Here is a 23,801-nt window from a genome sequence, read left to right as displayed (position 1 = left end):
TTTCCGCCATTTTGAATTATTCGTAAAACCTACTTTTGCGAACTCGTCCTAGAGTTTTTACCCGATTGTCGCGAAATTTGGTATGTAGCATCTAGAGACCCTCTTGGCAAAAAGTTATCAAAAGAATTTCGATAAACCAATCCGTTGTCGTATAGCGCGTTAACAAATTTTACGTAGAGCGCAAAAAAACAGATTTTAGGCTGTATCTTCGTCAAACTTAGGCCTATTGACACGACACTTGGTACTTGTGATGCCAGTCAGGAACTGAGTGTGCATGCACAGTTTCGTCGCAGCGCCACCTAGTGGCCAGACAGATGTTTTTTACACCTATAACTTTGGCTGTGATCAACGTATTTTGACGGGACTTGATTTTTAGGAGTCCTGAATAGTCGCCGAGTCCAACGATACCAAACATGCCAGAATTGGCCTTACGGTTAGCCCTGTGCAGCAAAACAGCACTTAAAAAACACGCGCGAATATCTCCGCGAGCGTTATTCTGATCGACTCGAAAACATCATAGGAAGAATATTGCATTAACTTCTGAACAAAAAGTTCTATTGGCACTATATTAAAATTTTCATCAGAAATGGCCGAAAATTGCAAAAAACGAAAAATTACCTTTAAATTTTGTGTTTTAATAACAAAATTGGTTATAACTTCGTAACGCAAAGAGATTTTTTCACCATATTTGATACGCTGATGTACGACCACAGTCTGAGGCTACACAAAAAAAATTGTATGGTTGCACCACTAGTTGGCCTTATAATTGAACAAAACCTTTGAAATCAAGCCACCCTATGGTCATACAACTGTTTCTTCACTAAACTAAAGTGTATAGTCATAAAACTAGCTAGATGTAACACATTTATGACCTGAGGTTGCATGCACGAATTTTGTCATTGCGCCACCTACTGGTTTTGAGATAGAATATGGCATTTTTTGCCTAAAACTACTGCAACAACACATCTAAAACCATGAGTCATCATGGATTATTCCTTTCATGGCTTTGACTATAATCACTAGAGGATGTCCATTTACTCTCTAGCAACCAATGAGAATACGTTATCAACTGTTTTTGCAAGAGCTTTTTCTCTGTATCAGAACATCACAGAGACATGGGGATGGTCTCTTTTGACTCTTTTAACTTGTTGTAACATGTTGTGACCCATGTTTGCCCACTGTAAGCATCACATACATGTCCTTCAGTGCTCTAATGTTCCATGATTGTCAATAACCGAAGGACAGTTGCAGTAGACAAGAATATAGATTATTTTTGTTGATTACCTTTGCATTTTTTCATCTGAAATCATTAGGTTTACCTAGGTTCTTCAGTCTGCTTATCCAAACGCAACTTTACATCCTTCTGTGCCCTTTTCGGCTTGACCCCGGTATTGCTGCTTGCAGCTATATTGGTAATTGTTTCTGTTATTAAATTTTTCTTCTTCCGCCATTGCAGTCTATGGCAGCCCATAGAACCGTACATAGGAAAGTTATGAAATTTGGCACACTGATAAAGGATAGTCCAATGTGTCCCCACAGCAAATTTGGAGTCTCTATGTCTAACCCACTAGCGCCACCAACAGTCCAAATTTGCAATTATGTTTTTGCTTATAACTTCTGATCCGTAAGTCCCACAAACAAAATTCTTGCTTCCTCTGATTCCTTGGCTCAAGACGATTCGATTGGACCCTATGACGTCATTTTCCGTCATGAAAATTTTTCCACCATTTTGAATTATTCGTAAAACCTACTTTTTCAAACTCGTCCTAGAGCTTTAGATAGATTGCCACGAAAATTGGTATGTGTCATCTAGAGACACTCATGGCAAAAAGTTATCAAAAGAATTTCGATACATCAATCCGTTGTCGTATACCGCCTTAACGAATTTTACGAAGAGTGTAAAAAAACAGGTTTTAGGCTGTATCTTCGTCAAACTTAGGCCTATTGACACGACACTTGGTACTTGTGATGCCAGTCAGGATCTGATTGTGCCTGCATCATTTCGTCGCAGCGCCACCTAGTGGCCAGAGAAATGTTTATACACCTATAACTTTGGCTCCGATCGACGTATTGTCATGGGACTTGTTTCCTTCGAGTTTTGAATAGTTGCCGAGTCCAACGATACCAAACATGCCAGGATTCGCCTTATGGTTGGCCCTGTGCATCAAAACAACGCTTAAAAAACACACGCGAATAACTCGCCGAGCGTTATTCTGATCGACTCGAAAACACCCTAGGTAGAACATTGCATTACCTTCTGAACAAAAAGTTCTATTGGCGTTATATTAAAATTTTCATCAGAAATGGCCGAAAATTGCAAAAAACGAAAAAATGACCTTTACATTTTGTGTTTTTTACACATAAATGTTTATAACTTCGCAACGAAAAGAGATTTTTTCACCAGATTTGATATGCTGATGTACGACCACAGTCTGAGGCTACACAAAAAAATTGTATGCTTGCACCACTAGTTGGCCTTATAGTTGAACAAAACCTTTGAAATCAAGCAACCCTATGGTCATACAACTGTTTCTTCTCTAAACTAAAGTGTATAGTCATGAAACTAGCTAGATGTAACAGAGTTATGACCTAAGTTTGCATGCACAATTTTGTCATTGCGCGACCTAGTGGTTTTGAGATAGAAATGTTTTTTTGCCTAAAACTACTGCAACAACACATCTAAAACCATGAGTCATCATGGATTATTCCTTTCATGGCTTTGACTATAATCACTGATGGTTGCCAATTCACTCCCTAGCAACCAATGAGAATACCTTATCAACCGTTTTTGCAAGAGCTATATCTCTGCGTCAGAACATCGTAGAGACACGGGGGTGGGCTCTTTTGACTCATTAACACCACTGTAACATTTTGTGAGCTGAGTATTGCCACTGCAAGCACCACTCATTTTTACTTCAGTGTTCTAGTTATCAATGCTCGTCGAAAGAGAGGGAGAGATTTCACTGAATGAGAACCAGGGCTTAAAAACGAAAAAAATTATCAATCGTTTCACTCCGAGCAGAATCGATATTTTAACGTTTCCGTTTTTGCGTTCCTCATTGAACATTTACGTTCCGAAAACGGTTTACTTAGAAAAAATACCGGTTAATAACGTTATTTTAATTCAGGCTATACTTTAACAAATGCATGCATCCAGACTAATTTTCACACAAAAATAATAACATAACACATGATATAACTAAACTTCAACATTTCATTAATTGTTAAAACCACAAAAGAAATACCTGCATTCATTTTAAGTATAAACAGCTGAAAAACGACCCGTTTTCAACCATGTCTTTTTCTGGTTGAACCCGCAGCATACTCTGCTGGATGTTATGTTAAATGTGCCTCTGTAAGTTACCTCAGTGATTCCCGGCTACTGTTCTTCTCCCCCACATCCTTCAATATTGCAGACAGACTTGTTAAGACAGCTTGTCGTAAGAAAAATAATAACGAAAAGGAATTTCTTGGTGGCGACCCATCTAAAAAGTTATTGACAGTGGTATAAGTCCCCTGGCTTTTTTGAGTTACAGTTTGCATCTTCATATTTCCAAGCAAGTTTTAACTTAAACATACCTCTGAACATTTGATGGGTAGCTTTGTGGTTATTTAAGACAAATGCTATCGGGCCGGAGACTCGATGACTGCTGCGCGGGCATTTCACTCACGTTATGTGTCAAAGTCACTCACGCTTGATGCGTCAAAGTCACATGTTGTACTGTTCAAATCATGATTGGTCACTGATAAGTACAATATTAAAGAAAACGATAAAATAACGTTATTAACCGGTTAATGGTAATTTTAAATAAACGTTTCTGTTCAGAACGATTAAAATTGATTTTGTTTTCGTTTTCGTTTTTGTTCCTGTTAAAATTTCGTTCGTTTCCGGTTTTCGTTTTCGTTCCTTGAACCGGTTCAGAGCCCTGATGAGAACACAGCTTTTTTGCTGATAACTATTATATTGTTTTGTCTGAAATCAAGAGATTTTCCTAGGTTCATTAAACTGCTCATCCGAAGTCAACTTTACTTTCTGCTGTGCCCTTTTTGGCTTGACCCCGTTGATTGCTGCTTGCAGCTATATTGGCAATTGTTTCTGTTAGTAAATTTTTCTTCTTCCGCCATTGCGGTCTATGGCAGCCCATAGAACCGTACGTAGGAAAGTTATGAAATTTGGCACACTGATAGAGGACAGTCCAAATAATATCCACAGAAAATTTGGAGTCTCTATCTCAAGCCCACTAGCGCCACCAACAGTCCAAAGTTGCACTTACGTTTTGTCTTATAACTTCTGAACCGTAAGTCCCAGAAATGAAATTCTTGTTTCCTCTGATTCCTTGGCTCAAGACGATTCGATAGGACCCTATGACGTCATTTTCCGTCATGAAAATTTTTCCACCATTTTGAATTATTCGTTAAACCTACTTTTGCGAACTCGTCCTAGAGTTTTTGCCCGTTTGCCTCAAAAATCGGTATGCAGCATCTAGCGACACTCAAGGCAAAAAGTTATTAAAAGAATTTCGATAAACCAATCCGTTGTCGTATAGCGCGTCAACGAATTTTAGGTAGAGCGCACAATAACAGATTTTTGGCTGTATCATCGCCAAACTTAGGCCTATTGACACGACACTTGGTACTTGAGATGCCAGTTAGGAACTGAGGGAGCATGCACAGTTTCGTTGCAGCGCCACCTAGTGGCCAGACGAATGTTCTTTACGCCTATAACTTTGGCTGCGATAAAAGTATTTTCACGGGACTTGATTTTTTGGAGTCCTGAGTAGTCGTCGAGTCCAACGATACCAAACATGCCAGGTTTCGTCATACGGGTAGATCTGTGCAGCAAAATAGCACTTAAAAAACACGCGCAAATATCTCTGCGAGCGTTATTCCGATCGACTCGAAAACACCATAGGAAGAACATTGCATTACCTTCTGAACAAAAAGTTCTATTGGCGTTATATTAAAATTTTCATCAGAACTGGCCGAAAAATGCAAAAAACGAAAAATTACCTTTAAATTTTGCATTTTTTACACATAAATGGTTATAACTTCGCAACAAAAAGAGATTTTTTCACCAGATTTGATACGCTGATGTACGAGCAGAGTCTGAGGCCACACAAAAAAATTGGTATGCCTTTACCACTAGTTGGCCTTATAATTGGAGAAAACTTTTCATATCAAGCAAGCCCTATGGTCATACAACTATTTCTTTGCTGAACTAAAATGTATAGTCAGGAAACTAGCTAGATGTAACGCAGTCATGACCTGAGGTTGCATGCACAATTTTGTCATAGCGCCACCTAGTGGGTTGGAGATAAAAAATAGCAATTTTTGCCTAAAACTACTGCAACAACACATCTAAAATCATAAGTCATCATGGATTCTTCATTTCATTGCTTGGACTATAATCACTGGTGGATGTCAATCTACTCTCTAGCAACCAATGAGAATACCTTATCAACCGTTTTTAAAAGAGCTTTCTCTCTGCATCAGAACATCGTAGAGACATGGGGATGGTCTCTTTTGACTGATTTAACTTGTTGTAACATGTTGTGACCCATGTTATGCCACTGCAAACATCACTCACATGTCCTTCAGTGCTCTAATGTTCCATGATTGTCAATAACAGAAGGACGATTGCAGTAGACAAGAACATAGATTATTTTTGTTGATTACTTTTGCGTTTTTTTCATTGAAATCATGAGGTTTACCTAGGTTCTTCAGTATTCTTATCCAAACCCAACTTTACACCCTTCAGTGCCCTTTTCGGCTTGACCCCGGTATTGCTGCTTGCAGCTATATTTATAATAATTATTATTCTTCTTCTTCTTCTTCTTCCGCCATTGCGGTCTATGGCAGCCCATAGAACCGTACGTAGGAAAGTTATGAAATTTGGCACACTGATAAAGGACAGTCCAATGTGTCCCCACAGCAAATTTGGAGTCTCTAACTCCAACCCTCTAGCGCCACCAACAGTCTAAAGTTGCACTTACGTTTTTGTTTATAACTTCTGACCCGTACGTCCTAGAAACGAAATTCTTGTTTCCTCTGATTCCTTGGCTCAAGACGATTCGACTGGACCCTATGACGTCATTTTCCGTCATGAAAATTTTTCCGCCATTTTGAATTATTCGTAAAACCTACTTTTGCGAACTCGTCCTAGAGCTTTTGACCGATTTCCACGAAAATCGGTATGTAGCATCTACAGACCCTCACGGCAAAAAGTTATGGAATTCATGTCGATTCGCCAATCTGTTTGCGTAAACCGCGTCAACAAATTTTACGTAGAGTGCAAAAAAACGGATTTGAGGCTGTATCTTCGCCAAACTTAAGCCTATTGAAACGACACTTGGTACTTGTGATGCCAGTCAGGAACTGAGAGCGCATGCCCAGTTTCGTCGCAGCGCCACCTAGTGGTCAGACGAATGTTTTACACACCTATAACTTTGGCTGTGATCGACGTATTTTCATGGGACTTGTTTCCTTGGAGTCCTGAATTGTTGCCGAGTCCAACGATACCAAACATGCCAGAATTGGCCTTACGGTTAACCCTGCGCGGCAAAATAGCACTTAAAAAACACGCGCGAATATCTCCGCGAGCGTAATTCTGATCGACTCGAAAACATCATAGGAAGAATATTGCATTACCTTCTGAACAAAAAGTTCTATTGGCATTGTATTAAAATTTTCATCAGAAATGGCTGAAAATTGCAAAAAACGAAAAATTACCTTAAAATTTTGTGTTTTTACACATAAATGGCTATAACTTCGTAACGCAAAGAGATTTTTTTACCATATTTGATACCCTGATGTATGAGCATATTTTGAGGCCACACAAAAAAAATTGTATGCTTGCACCACTAGGTGGCCCTATAATTGAACAAAACCTTTGATATCAAGCCAGCCCTATGGTCATACAACTGTTTCTTCACTAAACTAAAGTGTATAGTCATAAAACTAGCTAGATGTAACACAGTTATGACCTGAGGTTGCATGCACAATTTTGTCATTGCGCCACCTACTGGTTTTGAGATAGAATAACGCATTTTTTGCCTAAAACTACTGCAACAACACTTCTAAAACCATGAGTCATCATGGATTATTCCTTTCATGGCTTTGACTATAATCACTGATGGTTGCCAATTCACTCCCTAGCAACCAATGAGAATACCTTATCAACCGTTTTTGCAAAAGCTATATCTCTGCATCGGAACACCGTAGAGACACGGGGGTGGGCTCTTTTCACTAATTAAACTTGGTTTAACTAGGTTCTTCAGTCTGCTTATCCAATCTCAATTTTACATCCTTTTGGGCCCTTTTCGGCTTGACCCCGGTATTGCTGCTTGCAGCTATATTTAGGGGTCAAGCCCCGAAGGGGCGAAGACCCCTATTGTATTTGTTAGTTTTCTTATTATTATTATAATAATTATTATTCTTCTTCTTCTTCTTCTTCCGCCATTGCGGTCTATGGCAGCCCATAGAACCGTACGTAGGAAAGTTATGAAATTTGGCACACTGATAAAGGACAGTCCAATGTGTCCCCACAGCAAATTTGGAGTCTCTAACTCCAACCCTCTAGCGCCACCAACAGTCTAAAGTTGCACTTACGTTTTTGTTTATAACTTCTGACCCGTACGTCCTAGAAACGAAATTCTTGTTTCCTCTGATTCCTTGGCTCAAGACGATTCGACTGGACCCTATGACGTAATTTTCCGTCATGAAAATTTTTCCGCCATTTTGAATTATTCATAAAACCTACTTTTGCGAACTCGTCCTAGAGCTTTTGCCCGATTTCCACGAAAATCGGTATGTAGCATCTACAGACTCTCACGGCAAAAAGTTATGGAATTCATGTCGATTCGCCAATCTGTTTGCGTAAACCGCGTCAACAAATTTTACGTAGAGTGCAAAAAAACGGTTTTGAGGCTGTATCTTCGCCAAACTTAATCCTATTGAAACGACACTTGGTACTTGTGATGCCAGTCAGGAACTGAGAGTGCATGCCCAGTTTCGTCGCAGCGCCACCTAGTGGTAAGACGAATGTTTTACACACCTATAACTTTGGCTGTGATCGACGTATTTTCATGGGACTTGTTTCCTTGGAGTCCTGAATAGTCGCCGAGTCCAAAGATACCAAACATGCCAGAATTGGCCTTACGGTTAACCCTGCGCGGCAAAATAGCACTTAAAAAACATGCGCGAATATCTCCGCGAGCGTAATTCTGATCGACTCGAAAACATCATAGGAAGAATATTGCATTACCTTCTGAACAAAAAGTTCTATTGGCATTGTATTAAAATTTTCATCAGAAATGGCTGAAAATGGCAAAAAACGAAAAATTACCTTTAAATTTTGTGTTTTTACACATAAATGGCTATAACTTCGTAACGCAAAGAGATTTTTTCACCATATTTGATACGCTGATGTACGACCACAGTCTGAGGCTACACAAAAAAAATTGTATGGTTGCACCACTAGTTGGCCTTATAATTTAACAAAACCTTTGAAATCAAGCCACCCTATGGTCATACAACTGTTTCTTCACTAATCTAAAGTGTATAGTCATAAAACTAGCTAGATGTAACACAGTTATGACCTGAGGTTGCATGCACAATTTTGTCATTGCGCCACCTACTGGTTTTGAGATAGAATAACGCATTTTTTGCCTAAAACTACTGCAACAACACATCTAAAACCATGAGTCATCATGGATTATTCCTTTCATGGCTTTGACTATAATCACTAGTGGATGTCCATTTACTCTCTAGCAACCAATGAGAATACGTTATCAACTGTTTTTGCAAGAGCTTTTTCTCTGCATCAGAACATCGCAGAGACATGGGGGTGGGCTCTTTTGACTCATTAACACCACTGTAACATTTTGTGAGCTGAGTATTGCCACTAGAAGCACCACTCATTTTTACGTCAGTGTTCTAGTTATCAATGCTCGACGAAAGAGAGGGAGAGATGACACTGAATGAAAACACAGCTTTTTAGCTGATAACTGTTATATTATTTAGTCTGAAATCAAGAGATTTTCCCAGGTTCTTTAAACTGCTCATCCGAATTCAACTTTACTTTCTTATGTGCCCTTTTTGGCTTGACCCCGGCATTGCTGCTTGCAGCTATATTTATTATTATTATTCTTCTTCTTCTTCTTCTTCCGCCATTGCGGTCTATGGCAGCCCATAGAACCGTACGTAGGAAAGTTATGAAATTTGGCACACTGATAAAGGACAGTCCAAATATTATCCACAGCAAATTTGGAGTCTCTATCTCAAACCCGCTAGCGCCACCAACAGTCCAAAGTTGCACTTATGTTTTTGCTTATAACTTTTGATCCGTAAGTCCTAGAAACGAAATTCTTGTTTCCTCTGATTCCTTGGCTCAAGACGATTCGACTGGACCCTATGACGTCATTTTCCGTCATGAAAATTTTTCCGCCATTTTGAATTATTCGTAAAACCTACTTTTGCGAACTCGTCCTAGAGCTTTTGCCCGATTTCCACGAAAATCGGTATGTAGCATCTACAGACCCTCACGGCAAAAAGTTATGGAATTCATGTCGATTCGCCAATCTGTTTGCGTAAACCGCGTCAACAAATTTTACGTAGAGTGCAAAAAAATGGATTTGAGGCTGTATCTTCGCCAAACTTAAGCCTATTGAAACGACACTTGGTACTTGTGATGCCAGTCAGGAACTGAGAGCGCATGCCCAGTTTCGTCGCAGCGCCACCTAGTGGTAAGACGAATGTTTTACACACCTATAACTTTGGCTGTGATCGACGTATTTTCATGGGACTTGTTTCCTTGGAGTCCTGAATTGTTGCCGAGTCCAACGATACCAAACATGCCAGAATTGGCCTTACGGTTAACCCTGCGCGGCAAAATAGCACTTAAAAAACACGCGCGAATATCTCCGCGAGCGTAATTCTGATCGACTCGAAAACATCATAGGAAGAATATTGCATTACCTTCTGAACAAAAAGTTCTATTGGCATTGTATTAAAATTTTCATCAGAAATGGCTGTAAATTGCAAAAAACGAAAAATTACCTTTAAATTTTGTGTTTTTACACATAAATGGCTATAACTTCGTAACGCAAAGAGATTTTTTTACCATATTTGATACCCTGATGTATGAGCATATTTTGAGGCCACACAAAAAAAATTGTATGCTTGCACCACTAGGTGGCCCTATAATTGAACAAAACCTTTGATATCAAGCCAGCCCTATGGTCATACAACTGTTTCTTCACTAAACTAAAGTGTATAGTCATAAAACTAGCTAGATGTAACAAAGTTATGACCTGAGGTTGCATGCACAATTTTGTCATTGCGCCACCTACTGGTTTTGAGATAGAATAACGCATTTTTTGCCTAAAACTACTGCAACAACACTTCTAAAACCATGAGTCATCATGGATTATTCCTTTCATGGCTTTGATTATAATCACTGATGGTTGCCAATTCACTCCCTAGCAACCAATGAGAATACCTTATCAACCGTTTTTGCAAAAGCTATATCTCTGCATCGGAACACCGTAGAGACACGGGGGTGGGCTCTTTTCACTAATTAAACTTGGTTTATCTAGGTTCTTCAGTCTGCTTATCCAATCTCAATTATACATCCTTTTGGGCCCTTTTTGGCTTGACCCCGGTGATTGCTGCTTGCAGCTATATTTATTATTAGGGGTCAAGCCCAGAATGGGCGAAGACCCCTATTGTATCCGTTAGTTTTCTTTTTCTTTTTCTTTTTCTTTTTCTTTTTAGGGGTCAAGCCCCGAAGGGGCGAAGACCCCTATTGTATCCGTTAGTTTTCTTTTTATTATTATTATTATTATTATTATTATTATTATTATTAGTTATTCTTCTTCCGCCATTGCGGTCTATGGCAGCCCATAGAACCGTACGTAGGAAAGTTATGAAATTTGGCACACTGATAAAGGACAGTCCAATGTGTCCCCACAGCAAATTTGGAGTCTCTATCTCTAACCCGCTAGCGCCACCAACAGTCCAAAGTTGAACTTATGTTTTTGCTTATAACTTCTGATCCGTAAGTCCTAGAAACGAAATTCTTGTTTCCTCTGATTCCTTGGCTCAAGACGATTCGATTGGACCATATGACGTCATTTTCCGTCATGAAAATTTTTCCGCCATTTTGAATTATTCGTAAAACCTACTTTTGCGAACTCGTCCTAGAGTTTTTACCCGATTGTCGCGAAATTTGGTATGTAGCATCTAGAGACCCTCACGGCAAAAAGTTATCAAAAGAATTTCGATAAACCAATCCGTTGTCGTATAGCGCGTTAACAAATTTTACGTAGAGCGCAAAAAAACAGATTTTAGGCTGTATCTTCGTCAAACTTAGGCCTATTGACACGACACTTGGTACTTGTGATGCCAGTCAGGAACTGAGTGTGCATGCACAGTTTCTTCGCAGCGCCACCTAGTGGCCAGACAGATGTTTTTTACACCTATAACTTTGGCTGTGATCAACGTATTTTGACGGGACTTGATTTTTAGGAGTCCTGAATAGTCGCCGAGTCCAACGATACCAAACATGCCAGATTTCGCCTTACGGTTAGCCCTGCGCAGCAAAACAGCACTTACTAAACACGCGCGAATATCTCCGCGAGCGTAATTCTGATCGACTCGAAAACATCATAGGAAGAATATTGCATTACCTTCTGAACAAAAAGTTCTATTGGCACTATATTAAAATTTTCATCAGAAATGGCCGAAAATTGCAAAAAACGAAAAATTACCTTTAAATTTTGTGTTTTTACACATAAATGGTTATAACTTCGTAACGCAAAAAGATTTATTCACCATATTTGATACGCTGATGTACGACCACAGTCTGAGGCTACACAAAAAAAATTGTATGGTTGCACCACTAGTTGGCCTTATAATTGAACAAAACCTTTGAAATCAAGCCACCCTATGGTCATACAACTGTTTCTTCACTAAACTAAAGTGTATAGTCATAAAACTAGCTAGATGTAACACATTTATGACCTGAGGTTGCATGCACGAATTTTGTCATTGCGCCACCTACTGGTTATGAGATAGAATATGGCATTTTTTGCCTAAAACTACTGCAACAACACATCTAAAACCATGAGTCATCATGGATTATTCCTTTCATGGCTTTGACTATAATCACTAGAGGATGTCCATTTACTCTCTAGCAACCAATGAGAATACGTTATCAACTGTTTTTGCAAGAGCTTTTTCTCTGTATCAGAACATCACAGAGACATGGGGATGGTCTCTTTTGACTCTTTTAACTTGTTGTAACATGTTGTGACCCATGTTTGCCCACTGTAAGCATCACATACATGTCCTTCAGTGCTCTAATGTTCCATGATTGTCAATAACCGAAGGACAGTTGCAGTAGACAAGAATATAGATTATTTTTGTTGATTACCTTTGCATTTTTTCATTTGAAATCATTAGGTTTACCTAGGTTCTTCAGTCTGCTTATCCAAACTCAACTTTACACCCTTCTGTGCCCTTTTCGGCTTGACCCCGGTATTGCTGCTTGCAGCTATATTTAAATATTATTCTTCTTCCTGTTCCATTGCGGTCTATGGCAGCCCATAGAACCGTACATAGGAAAGTTATGAAATTTGGCACACTGACAGAGGACAGTCCAAATAATATCCTTAGCAATTTTGGAGTCTCTATCTCAAACCCGCTAGCGCCACCAACAGTCCAAAGTTGCACTTACGTTTTTGCTTATAACTTCTGATCCGTAAGTCCTAGAAACGAAATTCTTGTTTCCTCTGATTCCTTGGTTCAAGACGATTCGATTAGACCCTATGACGTTATTTTCCGTCATGAAAATTTTTCCGCCATTTTGAAATATTCGTAAAACCTACTTTTGCGAACTCCTCCTAGAGTTTTTACCCGATTGCCACGAAAATCGGTATGCAGCATCTAGAGACACTCAAGGCAAAAAGTTATTAAAAGAATTTCGATAAACCAATCCGTTCTCGTATAGCGCGTCAACGAATTTTACAGAGAGCGCAAAAAAACTGATTTTAGGCTGTATCTTCGCCAAACTTAGGCCTATTGACACGACACTTGGTACTCGAGATGCCAGTCAGGAACTGAGGGTGCATGCACAGTTTCGTTGCAGCGCCACCTAGTGGTCAGACGAATGTTCTATACGCCTATAACTTTGGCTGCGATAAAAGTATTTTCACGGGACTTGATTTTTTGGAGTCCTGAGTAGTCGCCGAGTCCAACGATACCAAACATGCCAGGATTCGCCTTACGGTTAGCCCTGTGCATCAAAATAGCACTTAAAAAACACGCGCGAATAACTCCGCGAGCGTTATTCCGATCGACACGAAAACACCATAGGAAGAATATTGCATTACCTTCTGAACAAAAAGTTCTATTGGCGTTATATTAAAATTTTCATCAGAAATGGCCGAAAAATGCAAAAAACGAAAAATTACCTTTAAATTTTGCATTTTTTACACATAAATGGTTATAACTTCGCAACGAAAAGAGATTTTTTCACCAGATTTGATACGCAGATGTACGACCACAGTCTGAGGCCACACAAAAAAAAAATGGTATGCCTCCACCACTAGGTGGCCCTATAATTGAACAAAATCTTTCATATCAACCAAGCCCTATGGTCATACAACTATTTTATTGCTTAACTAAAGTGTATAGTCATGAAACTAGCTAGATGTAACACAGTCATGACCTAAGGTTGCATGCACAGTTTTGTCATAGCGCCAACTAGTGGTTTTGAGATAGAAAATGGCTATTTTTGCCTATAACTACTGCAAAAACACATCTAAAACCATGAGTCTTCATGGATTATTCCTTTCATGAATTGAACTATAATCACTGGTGCATGTTCATTTACTCTCTAGCAACCAATGAGAATACCTTATCAACCGTTTTTGCAAGAGCTTTTTCTCTGCATCAGAACATTGTAGACACATGGGGATGGTGTATTTTGACTCATTTAACTTGTTGTAACATGTTGTGACACCATGGGCGTAGATTTAGGGTGGGACGCTAGGGACATGTCCCTACCAATATTCAGAGAAGACTGAATTGTCCCTAGCAATAATTTCGACCAAACATTTAATCTGTATTCATATATAACCACTAATGTCCGTCTTGTTCTTGTGATTTCTATTTTTTACTTATTATATTTTTGTCAGAAATCATTAAAATTAGATTAGAAATCTTTTGCAATCCCGTTCTGTAAAAATAACGCTCTATGTGGTACACAAACGGTTAACAGCTTTCGTTCTCTGCAATGCCCGCCTCCGTAAGTCACATCGCTAATATGATTGGCTTTGCATTTCTTTAGTCCCGCCTCTCTAACGCACATTGCTAATATGATTGGATTAGCATTCTTGAGTCCCGCCTCTCTAACGCACATCACTTTTTGATGGGCTTGTCTTTACTCGCTACGTGTGATAGGATGGTTTCACTTTGTACAACGCGCCAAAGTTCACTCAACAAGACGTGCGTGATTATTCGGGCGACAGGTAAGTGAGGAAGAAAGTATTATTATACCCACTGTAACTGTTTCATGCAGAAAAAAAGTTGTGCCACATAATGATTCAAGGACAGTGTTTTCACCAATACAGGACAATCCCATGTTAACCCTGAGGAGTTGCAAACTTGTGTCAACCTTTTATAAATGGGGTGGCAAGGTTATTTAGAGGGTCCCTAATCCATGAAAGAAAATAACCCCAACATGGTAAAAACATGAATTCATGTCATGATTGCTGAATACTTTCATTACTGCACTGTGGTCATTACTTGCACAGATGTAGACATAATGTTGCATTTTAAACAAACTATTTTTTTCACACTGATTAACTGTCTGTTAATGAAAAGAAGATTTAATGTAAACTACAGAAACGTTAATAAACTGTGTTCAGGAAACAGCATGATATATATACCTACTTCAACACTGGGATTTTTTGGCAAAATTAAATTAAGAATTAAATATTAATTGCATATTCTTCAATATTATAAAGTTAATATGGATTCATATATGTTACTATGTGATTTTCTTTTTTTGACAAAGACTTAAACAGCTACTGTTTATTAGGCTCTAGGACATAACGAATTGTTTATTATAGTACATTAAATTTGGGATGGAACCGGGGGTGGCGAGTCAGATGTCACTGAGTAAAGTGCATACTGAGTTGTCTGTTGTTTATGTCAAGTAAACGGTGATAAACAGTTTTTGCAATGCGACCATTTTATTTATGTCCCCACCAATGCCAGAATCAAACCTACGCCCTTGTGTGACACATGTTTTGCCACTGCAAATATCACTCACATGTTCTTCAGTGCTCTAATGTTCCATGACTGTCAATAACAGAACGACGATTGCAGTAGACAAGAACAGAGATTATTTTTGTTGATTATTTTTGCGTTTTTTCATCTGAAATCATTAGGTTTACCTAGGTTCTTCGGTCTGCTTATCCAAACTCAACTTTACACCCTTCTGTGCCCTTTTCGGCTTGACCCCGGTATCGCTGCTTGCAGCTATATTTAGGGGTCAAGCCACGAAGTGGCGTAGACACCTATTGTTATTGTTAGTTTTCTTATTATTATTCATCCTAGTTCTTCCGCCATTGAAGTCAATGGCAGCCCATAGAACCGTACGTAGGAAAGTTATGTAATTTGGCACACATGTAGAGGACAGTCTTAGAAGTTACTATAGCAACATTGGTGTGTCTAACTCAAACCCTCTAGCGCCACCAACAGTCCAAAAATCCACTTATGTTCATGCTCATAACTTCTGACCCGTGAGTCCTAGACACTAAATTCTTGTTTCCTCTGAATCCTTGGCTCATGATGATTCAATTGCACACATTGATGTCATTTGTGTCATGCACATCTTTCCGCCATTTTGAATTTTCCGTAAAACCTACTTTTTCGAACTCCTCCTAGAGCGTTCGTCCGATTTGCATGTCCTTTGGTATGTAGCATCTAGAGACACCCCAGACAAAAAGTTATCAAAAGCTTTTTGATAGACCAATGCGTTCTCGTATAAATTGACAACATATAAGGCGGCGAGCACGCCAAAACGGACGTGAGGCCGTATCTTCGCAAAACTTTATTGTATCGACACGAAACTTGGTATATGTCATAACAGTCATGACCTGAGGGTGCCTGCAATGTTTCGTCGCAGCGCCACCTAGTGGTCACGAGATTCGAAAAATGCCTATTTTTGCTTATAACTTCTTCAAACTTGAGTCTAAAATCATGAAGGTGGTCTTGTTAGATTCCTTGAGGCATGCCGAGTCAAACGATACCAAACGGTTTTCGGTCGGCCATTTTGGGTGTCGGCCATTTTGAATTTTCTCATTAAGTCCAGTATTTCACAAACAGATTGGCGTATCGCTACGAAATTTGCCATGGTTCATCAGTGACATGTTCTGAGCGCACCTATAAATCTTTAGGACGGCGCCACCTAGTGGTCAGGATATGTAAAATAAATTTTTTAAATCTTTATATCATTTGATTAAATTGCCACTATGACATAAGACTTCACTCTATTGATTCCTTGGCTCATGCTGAGTCCGACTGTACCAAATATGTCAGAGTCAAACCAACTTCCTGTCGGCCATTTAGATTTATATTGAACAGCTACTTTTTCGAACTCCTCCTAGAGCGCTCGTGAGATTGACTTGATTTTTGGTATGCATCATCTAGAGACACTCTAGACAAAAAGTTATCAAAAGATTTTCGGTAGACCTATCCGTTGTCGTATAACGCATCAAAGAATGCGAGGGCGGGCACGCCAAAATGTGTTTGAGCCTGTATCTTCGCAAAAATTTTGCGTATTAATATGAGACTTGGTATATGTCATAACAGTGATGACTTGAGGGTGCATGCACCATTTCGTCACACTGCCCCCTACTGGTCACGAGATATAAAAAATGTCTATTTTTGGTTATAACTACTGCAAATTTGAATGTAAAATTATGAGACTGGTCTTGTTAGATTTCATGAGGCATGCCGAGTCAAACAATACCAAATGGTTTTTGGTCGGCCATTTTGTGTGTCGGCCATTTTGAATTTTTCTTTAAGTTCAAGTATTTCAGAAACGCAATTGCGTATTGTTATGAAACTTGGTATGGTTCATCAGCAACATGTTCTGGGAGGACTTGTAAACTTTTCGGTGCCCCCTAGTGGTCAAGAGATTTGAAGCTATATCTCTGCATCTCTTTATCGTATTTACACCAAATTTGGTGGGTGTCATCACAATCAAGACCTGAGTCACAATTAATTTTTTGGTCAGTGCCCCCTAGTGGTCAAGTCATTTAAGGCTATATCTCTGCATCTCTTCATTGTATTCACACCAAATTTGGTGGGTGTCATCACAATCAAGACCTGAGTCACAATTTATTTTTTGGTCAGTGCCCCCTAGTGGTCAAGTCATTTAAGGCTATATCTCCGTATCGCTTTATTGTATTTACACTAAATTTGAAATGTGTCATCACAGTCATGACCTGAGGCACCATCTATTCTTTCGGCACAGTGCCACCTAGTGGTCTCAAGATACGAAAAAATTGCTTTTTTTCATAAAACTAATGCAAACTTAGATGTTAAATCATGGCAGTCATCACGTATGAATCATTTTTTGCCATATTTGGCTTGACCCCGGTATCGCTGCTTGCAGCTATATTTATTAGTTATTCTTCTTCTTCCGCCATTGCGGTCTATGGCAGCCCATAGAACCGTACGTAGGAAAGTTATGAAATTTGGCACACTGATAAAGGACAGTCCAATGTGTCCCCACAGCAAATTTGGAGTCTCTATCTCCAACCCTCTAGCGCCACCAACAGTCCAAAGATGCACTTACGTTTTTGCTTATAACTTCTGATCCGTAAGTCCTAGAAACAAATTTCTTGTTTCCTCTGATTCCTTGGCTCAAGACGATTCGATTTGACCCTATGACGTCATTTTCCGTCATTGAAATTTTTCCGCCATTTTGAATTATTCGTAAAACCTACTTTTGCGAACTCGTCCTAGAGCTTTTGCCCAATTTTCACGAAAATCGGTATGTAGCATCTAGAGACCCTCACGGCAAAAAGTTATCAAAAGAATTTCGATAAACCAATCCGTTGTCGTATAGCGCGTCAACAAAATTTTCGTAGAGCGCAAAAAAACAGATTTTAGGCTGTATCTTCGTCAAACTTAGGCCTATTGACACGACACTAGGTACTTGTGATGCCAGTCAGGAACTGAGTGTGCATGCACAGTTTCGTCGCAGCGCCACCTAGTGGCCAGACAGATGTTTTTTACACCTATAACTTTGGCTGTGATCAACGTATTTTGACGGGACTTGATTTTTAGGAGTCCTGAATAGTCGCCGAGTCCAACGATACCAAACATGCCAGATTTCGCCTCACGGTTAGCCCTGCGCAGCAAAACAGCACTTAAAAAACACGCGCGAATATCTCCGCGAGCGTAATTCTGATCGACTCGAAAACATCATAGGAAGAATATTGCATTACCTTCTGAACAAAAAGTTCTATTGGCACTATATTAAAATTTTCATCAGAAATGGCCGAAAATTGCAAAAAACGAAAAATTACCTTTAAATTTTGACTTTTTACACATAAATGGTTATAACTTCGTAACGCAAAGAGATTTTTTCACCATATTTGATACGCTGATGTACGACCACAGTCTGAGGCTACACAAAAAAAATTGTATGGTTGCACCACTAGTTGGCCTTATAATTGAACAAAACCTTTGAAATCAAGCCACCCTATGGTCATACAACTGTTTCTTCACTAAACTAAAGTGTATAGTCATAAAACTAGCTAAATGTAACACATTTATGACCTGAGGTTGCATGCACGAATTTTGTCATTGCGCCACCTACTGGTTTTGAGATAGAATATGGCATTTTTTGCCTAAAACTACTGCAACAACACATCTAAAACCATGAGTCATCATGGATTATTCCTTTCATGGCTTTGACTATAATCACTAGAGGATGTCCATTTACTCTCTAGCAACCAATGAGAATACGTTATCAACTGTTTTTGCAAGAGCTTTTTCTCTGTATCAGAACATCACAGAGACATGGGGATGGTCTCTTTTGACTCTTTTAACTTGTTGTAACATGTTGTGACCCATGTTTGCCCACTGTAAGCATCACATACATGTCCTTCAGTGCTCTAATGTTCCATGATTGTCAATAACCGAAGGACAGTTGCAGTAGACAAGAAAATAGATTATTTTTGTTGATTACCTTTGCATTTTTTCATCTGAAATCATTAGGTTTACCTAGGTTCTTCAGTCTGCTTATCCAAACGCAACTTTACATCCTTCTGTGCCCTTTTCGGCTTGACCCCGGTATTGCTGCTTGCAGCTATATTTTTAAATGTTTTTGCTTTGTTGTTTATTTAATTGCCAGTTCTGGATGATCATCAGAATCCACGACTGATCAAGGCGTTGCTGCACGATCTCAGCTCCACCCTCTGCATCCTCATGCGAGAGGTTGGGAAATCTGTGCTGGTCGGCAACATCAACATTTGGGTCTGCCGTTTAGAAACTATCCTCAACTGGCAACAGCAGCTCAACAATTTACAAATTCCAAAGGTAGCCCCTCAATTGTGTTTGTATTGATATTTTTTGTTTGTGTCCGGTCACCAAAAAAAGACACTACAGTTTAGAGTTGAATACTGCGGATGGATTAAAAGTAACATTTCTTTGCAGAATGTTTCAAAAGGGATGACGCTCAGTGACCTCCCTCTGCACATGCAAAACAACATCCTGTACAAGTTTTCTGATGCCTGTGACATCATCAACCTGGGACAAACCACACCAACATTGCACATGCTCAGTGAGGACCGGCATCTGTGGAAGAAATTGTGCCAATTTCATTTTGCCGAGAAACAGGTAGGAGACCAGAATTTCTTTTCAATCGATCTGAAAAAAATTCATACTGTGGATTTGAATTGCAAATTGAAATTTTCTGAAGGTGCGTGGTGTGATTTAATTTAAAACAACAATATTGTACTGCAATATTACAAACACAGCATTTACCCCAAACACTGCCGCTTTAACAAATACAAACTAAAGAGCAAAATTCCTTTACCAGAACAAAGAGTTAATAGCCAAATATGACCTCAAGAGGGCAGTGCAGGGTGGTTCATGCACGCAGGTCCTATAAACTGAAGGTTTGCTAGATGGGATAGAGCTATGGCCTAAATCTTGTGAGTTGTTGGGTTTAGGGTTAGGTTTAAGGGTAAGATTAGGATAAAAACACCGGTTCTGGCTAGATGCCTATATCCCGTGAAATGTTGGGTTTAGGGTTAGGATTGGTGGTAGAATTAAGACAAAACAGTGCTCATCCGGTGAGATTTGGTTGTTGCTTTATCCCTTCTAGCCACAAACCAAACTGAACTGGTAGGAAGTGAGAGTTCTCTGTTTTCCTCAGCTTCATTCACAGAGGTCTTTGTGTTTGTGTCTCTTAAGTTTTGCAGACACTTGATCCTATCAGAGAAGGGCCATGTCGACTGGAAGCTGATGTTTTTTACGCTTCAGAAATATTACCCTCAGAAAGAACAGTATGGAGACACACTGCAGTTCTGTAGGCACTGTAGCATCCTCTTCTGGAAGGTATGGTTTATACATTAATCTTGAATGAAACAATAGTTCACCTAAATCTTTGTTCCAAACTCTTATGACTTTCTTTTGTCCGTATTACACAAGTTAAAGGGATAGTTCGGCAAAAAATGATATTAAACCCATGATTTACTCACCCCCAAGCTGTCCGAATTGCATATGTCCCTCGTTTTTCAGACAAACACATTTTCGGATATTTTATAAACTGTTTTAGATCTTTCAGTTGATTAAAAGTAATGTTACGGGGTCCACCCATAGTCCACGACCTTCAAGTCCAAAAAAAGTGCGTCCATCCTTCACAAATTAAATTCAAACGGCTCCAGGATGATAAACAAAGGTCTTCTGAGGGTAATCCGCGCGGTGTTGTTGTAGAAATATCCATATTTAAAACTTTATTAACGAAAATAAATACCTTCCGGAAGCTCCACCATCTTAGACTCCTCTGTATTCAGGAGAGAGTATTAGCGTAGTGTACGCACTTTTCTTAGTGACGTATGACAAATTCGGAGGGCGGGGGCACAGAGCAGCAGCAGAGTAGCCTCCGTAGGCTGCGTAAGCTCTCGTCCTGAATACAGAGGAGTCTAAGATGGCGGTGCTACTGGAAGGTAGTTTTTTTTGTTAATAACGTTTTAAATATGGATATTTCTACAACAACACCGCACGGATTACCCTCAGAAGACCTTTGTTTATCATCCTGGAGCCGTTTGGATTTATTTTGTGAAGGATGGACGCACTTTTTTGGACTTGAAGATCGTGGACCCCGTAACTTCACATTTAATTAACTGAAAGATCTAAAACATTTTCTAAAATATCCGAAAATGTGTTTGTCTGAAAAACGATGGACATATGCAACTCGGACAGCTTGGGGGTGAGTAAATCATGGGTTTAATATCATTTTTGGCCGAACTATCCCTTTAAATAGGAAAAATGTCTAAATTCTTTGGTTATTTTTTAGCGTGATGCTAATGGTCTAATCAGATTCAATGGATTATGCTAAGCTATGCTAAAAGTGGTACCGCCAGAGCTGGAGATCAGCTGAATGGATTCCAAAACTGTAAAAATCTAATGTTTAACTCTAGGGGAGCTGGAAAATGAGCATATTTTCCCAAAAAAAGTGGAGTCTCCCTTTAAATCATATTGGTTTGCAATAGCTAAATGTTCATTTTGGGCACTTTTTCTTTCAACATAAAGGCTAAGCTTAGCATACAATAGCTCTTTATACTTCCAGAAGTTTAAATCCCAACAGTTTTAGGTTTCTACTCCTGTCGCCCTCCTCTGTAATATCAACCCTCAGGACCCTTTAACCTTTGCCATTTTTTCCCTTCCTGTTTTTCTCCTGGTTCCCTTGTCTCCTAAAGGACAGACACCTGGCTTTGCTCTTTAAGGTACACAGAAAACCTTTCGTCAACGTGCCAACAGTATTGCTTTCTATCCATGCCATTTGTTTTATTTGAAGTGTTATATCTTTATTTCTGTTTAACCTACATTGTTAACTTCTTTCTTTCCTTTAAACTTTCTTCCAATTGCAGTCCTAAATGACTTGTTTCATCATGTTTGTATTCTTTTGTCTACGAGTGGATGTATCTCTATGAATGTATTAATATTTTGTATTCGACTTCTCTTTTCTTGTCTTCAGTGTATCCCATATCCCACATGCTTCACAGTATTGTCTTTCATACAAATGAACATTTCTACATGGCAAAAAAACATCAAAAATGCCCTTCTTTATTTCTCTCTCTCCAATAAAGGATTCGGGACATCCATGCACATCAAATGATCCAGACAGCTGCCTCACCCCTGTCTCACCCCAGCATTTCATAGACCTCTTCAAATTCTGAGATTCACAATGTTCTTGGATCCGTCACCTTACGATCTTCTAGGGAACAGCTGCAAAACCTCTAACCAAGACTATGAACCTGATTAAACTCTTCAAATCCAACTTCTCCTTATTTCACTGTGTTCCAAAATCACGTCTATCATCTCATCTCTCTTCTGACCTTTTTTCTTACCCAAAAATTTAAGGGCTTATAGAAAGGATGTCATAATGTTCGCATTTACTTCTTGTACCATTTACTCTGATTATAAACTGTTCTTCGAGCACAGATGTATTGGAGCTGAAGGGCAAATAATAAAGGTTGCTTGGTGAAAACAAAAGGCAAAACAAACTATTCCCAAAAGAGTGAGACGAAACGTCTGGGAGATTTCCTATAGAGACTCTGTTGTCTTTTACGTTTGTATTTTCGTTTCGGTGGCAGTGGAATGCACGTCAGACGTAGCTGTACTTCAATGTTTACGTGAGGTCCTGTGTTTTGTTGTGCTGTGCGTATATATTTGATGTCTTGACACTAAAGGGTACATTTGCTGCACAAAACAACTTTATACAATACACTTTTGTCAAGTCTGTCACGAGGGCAAATGGAAAATATAATGTAAGCTTTGCTATTTATAAACAAATGTATTTTTTATCCTTTCTCTGAACTTTGTAATATTCCTTTACTATTCCAGTAATATAAATGTCATTGAGATGGCTAAGTTGTAGGATGTGTTTGGTACTATCAAACCTTTACCAGAAACAAGGTAAAATAAAACTTTGGGAACAAAAAATTGTGTTTGGTTTGATTATTTTTAGTTTAGTTCAAGAATTGTTTCTATACACATCAGTGGCGGCCGGTGACTTTTTCGAAGGCGCACAATGTGATGTCCGTCATGTCAAAATATGTGTTCGTTGCGTCAGATGAACCTATGTGCATCATGCGTCTTGTCAAAATACATGCCAGCTGCAGACCCTTCGAAGGGGTTTATGATAAAAGAGATTCTCACGTTTGCCAGATACTCGATTAATCTCATGAGTAATCAAAGTTTAATGTTAAAGGAATATTCCATTTTCTTAAAAGAAAAATCCAGATAATTTACTCACCACCATGTCATCCAAAATGTTGATGTCTTTCTTTGTTCAGTCGAGAAGAAATTATGTTTTTTGTTTGATTTTTCTCATTTTAACGAACTTTAATAGAGCCCAACATTTAATACTTAACTAAACACTTAACAGTTTTATTCAACAGAGTTTCAAAGGACTATAAACATTCCCAAACGAGGCATAAGGGTCTTATCTAGCAAAACGATTGTCATTTTTGACAAGAAAAATAACA

General features: G+C 39.0%; 1 protein-coding gene across 3 annotated transcripts in view; it reads left to right on the top strand.

The window, feature by feature from the left end:
* The window catches only part of fbxo25 (F-box protein 25), a 172,640-nt gene extending 149,384 nt beyond the window's left edge, over positions 1–23,256 (top strand). For 2 of the 3 annotated variants that reach the window (XM_065285352.1, XM_065285351.2), the window contains exons 7-11: positions 19,439–19,623; positions 19,741–19,923; positions 20,503–20,646; positions 22,011–22,037; positions 22,401–23,256. In XM_065285352.1, coding sequence (XP_065141424.1) covers positions 19,439–19,623; positions 19,741–19,923; positions 20,503–20,646; positions 22,011–22,037; positions 22,401–22,490 — 629 coding nt within the window. In that variant the 3' untranslated portion in view covers positions 22,491–23,256. The remainder of the gene's footprint in view (positions 1–19,438; positions 19,624–19,740; positions 19,924–20,502; positions 20,647–22,010; positions 22,038–22,400) is intronic. The other variant, XM_065285353.2, reaches the window with a different exon arrangement.
* The last annotated feature ends 545 nt before the right edge of the window (positions 23,257–23,801 follow it).

This window comes from Paramisgurnus dabryanus, chromosome 21 (genome assembly GCF_030506205.2).
Source record: "Paramisgurnus dabryanus chromosome 21, PD_genome_1.1, whole genome shotgun sequence".
In the NCBI taxonomy this organism is placed as follows: Eukaryota; Metazoa; Chordata; class Actinopteri; order Cypriniformes; family Cobitidae; genus Paramisgurnus; species Paramisgurnus dabryanus.
The sequence above is the reverse complement of the archived record's forward strand: the minus strand, read 5'-3'. Positions and strand labels throughout refer to the sequence as shown.